The sequence below is a fragment of the Ochotona princeps genome, chromosome 12, assembly GCF_030435755.1.
Source record: "Ochotona princeps isolate mOchPri1 chromosome 12, mOchPri1.hap1, whole genome shotgun sequence".
NCBI classification, from domain to species: domain Eukaryota; kingdom Metazoa; phylum Chordata; class Mammalia; order Lagomorpha; family Ochotonidae; genus Ochotona; species Ochotona princeps.
Genome location: NC_080843.1, coordinates 70533696 through 70540673, shown reverse-complemented (window position 1 = coordinate 70540673; position 6978 = coordinate 70533696). Strand labels below are relative to the sequence as shown.

General features: G+C 40.8%; 1 protein-coding gene across 1 annotated transcript; it reads right to left on the bottom strand.

Moving 5' to 3' along the window:
* Nucleotides 1-1804: 1804 nt before the first annotated feature.
* Nucleotides 1805-6220, bottom strand: LOC131481525 (zinc finger protein 84-like). Its single transcript, XM_058670555.1, has 5 exons — nucleotides 6151-6220; nucleotides 5926-6018; nucleotides 5253-5313; nucleotides 2557-3191; nucleotides 1805-1851 (listed from the first exon to the last, which is right to left on the bottom strand). The coding sequence occupies exons 1-5, from the start codon at nucleotides 6218-6220 to the stop codon at nucleotides 1805-1807; spliced, it is 906 nt and encodes a 301-aa protein (XP_058526538.1).
* Between the last annotated feature and the right edge of the window lie 758 nt (nucleotides 6221-6978).

The window sequence follows — 6978 nt, the reverse complement described above, 5'->3', positions numbered from 1 at the left end:
CCAGGAGATTTTCAGCAACTACAGATGGTTCACAGCTCACATGAGAATGCTGGTGGGAAGCAGTTAGGAGTGTACAAACTTTATTCTACACCTCAAGTAAGGCATTGATTACATGCAGAAAAAGTTGCCTCTCTTGCACTCAATGCTCACCATTTTGGGGCTTGATAGGGTCTTGACTCTAACTAGCAAGTAGTGAAATTGCTTGAGATTGTCACAAATGGGATACATGTCAGCGGATTTCACATGAAGCATTTATGTCAACACCAGTCATGGTATACACTGGGAAGAAAAAAAAAGATTTTACCTGAAGTGCAGAGTTACAATAAGGAGAGAAACAGAGGCAGGGAGCTATCTTCCATCCATTGGCTTGCATCCCAAATGGCTGAATCGTAGTAGCTGAGCTGATATGAAGCCAGAAGCCATGAGCAAGACCAGAAGAGGATTCACTAGGATGTGAACCATTGATGTCCATCTGGGATACCAGCTCCTCAGACAGCTTACCTACTGTGCCACAGTAGTACTGATCCTGGTGCTCACTCATATAGTTCAGGCTTCAGGCTTAGGCTGGTATCTAGTGGAGTTGCTCATCCAATGCAGACACTTACTGTGGAAAGCCGTGATGCACAAAAGCAGTGTGAATCTGAGCAGCAGGTGTGGCAGCTGATACATAAACTCTTATTAGAATTGACTGATGTCAGACAATTCTGATGTCTCCCGGATATATATCGTAGTGTCAGGGGTTTCCTGACCAGCAGGCCCTGAGACCACTGAGGGGTGAGGTGATGGTGTTCTTTGGCTAAAAATCCACCAGCAACAAACTGGTGAGGGATGTCCATTTATTGGGAAGAACTTACAAGCTTATATAGAGTAGAAAAAGGGGAAGGTAGAAGGGTTGTTTCAACAGCACACCCACACAATGATATTGACTGGCTAGTAGGCATGCCTACCTCTCTCAAGCCTCTAATCAAGGCACAGGTCACATTTCACACAGGGCTACAAGCTCTGTTTCAAGCTACATGCAAGTAGTTCAAGACAAGCTAGCACTAGGGCTAATAGGTATGCCTTGGGGACATGTTCATTACACGTGACTGGAAAACAGAATGAGGGTTGCATTTAATTTGTTGGAGTTGATTATCAGCCAAGATTACTGTCAGGGGTTACCCCAGGAACACTGCGTGCCATGTGCCTATACTTCCTACAGGGACTAAGTAGGCAGAGTCCAGGGGTGATCTTGCACACTACAGTATTCAAGGAGTGACAGCGGCCAAATGAGATCCACATTGTTCAGATGTCACAAGAGAATCTTCACTCTGCTCAAGATTAATCCTTCAAAGCTGGATCTTTAGCATGACAATTGCCACACGCATCAGCTGATAACTGTGCTTCCAATAGCAGTCTGTAATCGAATGTGGGACTTTGAGATTTTAACAAAATGACATTACATACAAAGTGCGAATGAAAAAGATGGTATTCCAAACAAGTGTTATGCACTGAACATTTATTATCAACATGAAAATCTGAGAGCAGAATTCATTCACATTTTACCCCTCACAGAAAAGGGAGATCATGTGCAAATTGCTTCCTATTTCAGCAACACATGCCATGTTTATTATTTAACATTTGCTGAGACTTCCAAAGTGTTTTTCCACATCCATTGCACTTTTAGTGTTTTCTATTAGCAAAGTTGCTAAGGCTTCATTCACTCTGTAAGCAGATAGACCAGGACACTATGTTTCTGGCAGCTAATATACGTTTACATGCTTTTGTAATGAAAATTGACAGCTCCCAAAAGCTTCTGCATTCTTCATTCGTAATGCTTTTTCCCATTTGAATTCTGACGTTTAACAAAAACTGTGTGCAAAAGGATTTTCAATGAACAGGACATTCTTATCCTGCGTCGATTCTTATCCTGTGTGGATTCTTTGATGTTTAATCAGGTATGACTCCCGAGAAAAAGCTTTTCCACACTCACTACATTCATGGGCTTTTCTCCTGTGTGGATTCTCTGATGTGTAATGAGATTTTTCTGGTTGGTAAAGGTTTTTCCACATTGGTTACATTCCAAATATTCCACTGTGTGGATTCTCTGATGTATAATTAGAGTTGATTTTGTGGTATAGGCCTTTAAACACTGACTACATTCATAAGGCTTTTCCCCTGTGTGGATTCTCTGATGTCTAATGAGTTCTGAGTGATCAGTAAAGGCTCTTCCACACTGACTACATTCATAAGGTTTTTCTCCTGTGTGGATTCTCTGATGTCTAATCAGGTGTGAGTGCTGAGAAAAAGTTTTCCCACACTCAGTACATTCATAAGGCCTTTCCCCTGTGTGGATTCTCTCATGTAGGATTATGTGTGACTTCTGAGAAAAAGTTTTTCCACACTGGCTACATTCATAAGGCTTTTTCCCGGATTGGATTTTCTGATGTCTACTGAGACCTGAGTAATCAGTAAAGGCTCTATTACACTGGCTACATTCATAAGGTTTTTCTCTTGTGTGGATTCTCTGATGATTCATTAGCTATGACTTCTGAGAAAATGCGTGTCCACACTCACCACATTCATAACATTTTCCCCCTATGTGAATTCTCTGATACCCAATGACAGATAATTGTTGGTGAAGGGCTTTTCCAGGGTCACTACATTCATTCGGCTTCTCTGCAGTGTCAAGGATCTGACCTCCCAAGAGTTCTGACTTCTGGTCAATGTTTTCTTTGCATTGATTACACATACAGAAATTTTCTCCTTTGTCAGTTCTCTGGTTCATGGTAATGCGAGATTCACAGTTAAAAGGTTTCTTCCAATAATCACATATATACTGACTTCTTGCTGTTTGGGTTATCTGATTGACTTTGGCATCTCTTTTACAAATCAGAGATTTCTCACTCTGGAAATGTCCATGGGGTTTCTCTCCTGATTGTGTTTGCTGATGATTGTCATAGTCAGGATTGTTACGGAACATTTGTTTTTTAACCTGAATGGTTTCTCCCACATTAATATGTTGCTTATTACATAGGTCGTTGGTATAAACCTTCTCACACTTAAGGAATCTCTTCTTCCAAGTTTTTTCTTTCCCACTGTGTTCAAAAGACTGCTGACAAGTGTGCATGCTGAGATTTCCCCCATTCTGGAGTTTCTTCTCAGGGAAATTAGAGGGATGAGTTATCTCAAGTGGCATTTCATCAGGCATCCTGGGGGAAGAAAAGATTTCAAATGAGCTATGGTGTCTTTCTTCTTTCCTTTCAAAAGGCACCTGAATTCTAAGATCTCTTCTTGGAGTTGTTTTCTCCGCCCTTCATCCAAATGTACCTGCTCATTTAGCAAGTAAAACTTCTGTTGACAACTGATTTCATGTTTCTGTGTCTCTGGTATGTTCAGGAAAGAACACTGAGTTTTCTTGGTAACATTTGCTCTGGTGCACAATAAAAAACATTAACAAAAACTTGTGGTTCTTAGACCAGAGCTATGTGCCTTGACTCGGCAGACACAATACTTTACAAGGCTGGTATACCTTCTATAAAGTGGGACTGAATCTGTGGAAATGACCTTTGGCACCCCATGGCTCTGCATAAATGTAGACACAAACCCACCCACCCAAAGCCCAACCACTGCCTAGCTCTAGCTAAACCTCCAGATGGATCACACTTTTAGAGGGCTGGAGATAGGAAGGACAGCAGTTTACAAATTCAGATTTCAAATCGCCAATTGCATATTTGTACTTTTCCTATCATCTCAATTTTCATATTGGAAGCAAGGCTCTGGGTGCTTGTGTGTGGAAATCTCCTTAGGGAGATTGAAGGTCCCTGGCAGAGGGCATGTTTCTGCATGACTTGAAACACCCTACGTGGATTCTGAATGCAAATCATCTTATATAGTACCCAAGTTCTGGCCTCCCTTCTCATGTTTCAGTTTGGTTTATCCTCTTAGGAGGAGTGATGAGACTCCTTGCACCCACAAGTACTCTACTTGGTCTTGATACTTTTTTGTCTATTTAAGATTTATTTATTTTTGTTGGAAAGTCATGTATGCAGAGTGCAGGAGAGACAGAGAGGAAGATGTTCCATCCATTGATTCACTCCCCAAGTGACTGCAACTCCTGGAGCGGAGCTGATCCAAAACCAGGAGCCAGGAGCTTCTTCTGGGTCTCACACACAGGTTCAGGGTCACAAGGTTCTGGGCTGTGCTCAACTGCTATGCCAGGCAGCAAGCAGGGAGCTGGATGTTAAGTGGGGCTGCCAGTATGCAAGTAAGTGTCCATATGAGATCCCTGCATGTGCAATGCAAGGACTTTAGCTGCCAGCCTACCACGCTGGGCCCTGGCTTTGAACTTTTCAAATAAACTATGTATGCCTATAGATGAAACACTCTACAGTCGTAAATGAGTTGAGAAAAGACCAGTTTCTCCACTTGGTATCCTGTCTTAATTTAAGCACTCCTGTGACTTCCTACATCTGAGATCTGAAAAGCCATAGAACTATAAGAGCAGATTTAGAGCTGAAAGGAGGAGCTAATTCCTAGCTGGTTGAGAGGAAAACCAAAGATGTCCTAAGCATCTTTGGCAGGGCCCCATGAATGTACCCTGATTTCATATGGGCACCAGTTCTAATCCAGGCAGCCATGCTTTCCATCCTCATTTCTGCATGTGGCCTAAGAAAGGAGTTAACTATGGGACCCAGTGCAGAGGCCTAGTGGCTGAAGTCCTTACCTCTAATGCACCGGGATCCCATATGTGTGGCCTATTCTAATCGCAGCAGCTCCACTTCCCATCCAGCTCCCTTCCTGTGGCCTGGACAGGCATTCGAGGATAGTCCAACACCTTGGGACCCTGTATCCACATGGGAGATTTGTAGGAGGTTCCTAGCACCTGGCTTCAGATTGGCACAGCACCAGCCGTTGTGGTCATTTGGGCAGTGAATCATCAGATGGAAGATCTTCGTCTCAGTCTCTCCTGCTCTCTGTATATCTGACTTCACAATAAAAATAAATAAATCTTTTAAAAAAATGGAGTTAACAACGGCCCAAAGCCTTGGGATCCTGCAGCCATGTGGGACACCTCAAGAGTTTTCACATGCCTGACTTCAGCTCCAGCCATTGTGGCTTCTTGGAGAGTGAATCAATAGACGAAAGATTTTCTCTCTGCCTCTCCTCCTCTCTGTATGTCTGACTTTGCTATAAAAATAAGTAAATCATAAGAAAAACAAGCATCTTATTATCTTTTGGGTTATTAGACAATTTTTGTGATTACAACTTGCCTGAATATTATTTCTTGACTTTTCTGATTCACTCCAAGCAGCTCATTCTTTCGGGAGGAGTCTGAAATGAGGAAAAGAGTAACCATCTCCATCAATCTCATTTAAGTGTTCCTTAAAAATGCTCAGTTAAGACCAAAGAGGTTTATTGCCAGTCTAGATACAGCACATTTAATATTAGTGAAATGTGGACATTTATGAGCATAATCAATGAGCATTACTTGTTTCTTAGTTCATTAACATGATACATGTTTTTTCTAAAATAAAAATTCCAATTACTTGGAATTGTGTGTTTTAAGTTGATGTGGGATAGGACTGAAAATGTGGCACAGAAACTCAAAATAAGGCTTGGGATAACTTACATCCCATAACAGCACCAATTTGTCCTGTCTTTGCTACTCTGCTTCCTGAAAATGTATCTTGGTAGGTGGCAGATGGTGATTCAAGTGCTTGGGATCATGAAAAGACCAATAAGTAGTTCTAGATGTATGATTACAGGCTGGCCAATTTAGAAAGGCATTGCTAGAATAAACCTATATATGAAAACTGTAGAATGCCTTTGTCTCATCAGCTGTCCTTTAGGAGAAAACATTTAAAAAAAAAAAAAAAACAAGTGTTCCAGTCAACCTTTAATGAGCTATATGTCAACTTCTCTGCCCACTAGGTGCTGACCTACCTGGAAGTCTCTGGATTGTAGATTTGTCCACTGTCCATGGTACTGAATCTTGCTCCAATTTCAAGATCACATCAGGCTTTGTCACATGATAGCCTGTTCATGGAAAATGATGTAGAATTTGAGATACCACTACTAGTCCTACCAACTACTAAACATAATAAACTCTCCTTTCACTTGTCAACCATAAAAAAGTATTCTGTTTGGCCATGACAAATTTTCACTCACCCAAAAACAGCAGATTGCTATAAGTCTCAAGCATCACATCCCTGTACAGGGTCCGCTGAGTATTGTCCATGTGCTGCCATTCCTCCTGGGTAAACTCCACAGCCACATATTCAAATGACACCAACACCTATGAAGCACATGTGTCCTCAGTTCTGGATCATTAAATACAAAGACTGACAGTGAACTGTATGTATATATTTAATTTGCAACTTCTATGGATGCAATTTAATTTACAGTCTATACAGAGTAACAACAAAATGAAAATATCTTGTCCTGTATTACTTTTGCAACTTCAATACTACAATAGAATATCCCTTATTATTCTCTTAAAGGTTGTTTCCTCTAAGCATTCTGAATCTGAGGAACTGTTGAAGGCATTGTTAGAATAAACCTGCAAGTGGAAGACATTACTTTGTCTGTCATTGCCACTTTGCTTGTCACTTAAATTAAAATAAGTAATCATATAAACACTGAGCCAAACTATTAACTCGGTACCAGTAATCGTAAGCTGAGTGCAATTCTTCTGCTTGTTGAATTTTCAGCTTCTATGGATGTAGCTTAATTCAGAATCTATATTGCAACACAGGATAAAAACAAAATAAAATATCTTATCCTGTTATTTCTGCAGTTCCAAAGCTATAATTCCATTATGATTATGTATCAGATTGTTTTCTATAATAATTATAAAATGAGTTCAATGTGTAATTTGCACACATACAAAAATACATGAGATAAATAACAGCTAGATCAGATAGGGAAGACATGTTGAATACTGCACAGGATAGGGCCCAACAGTGTGGCCTAGTGGCTAAAGTCCTCGCCTTGAAT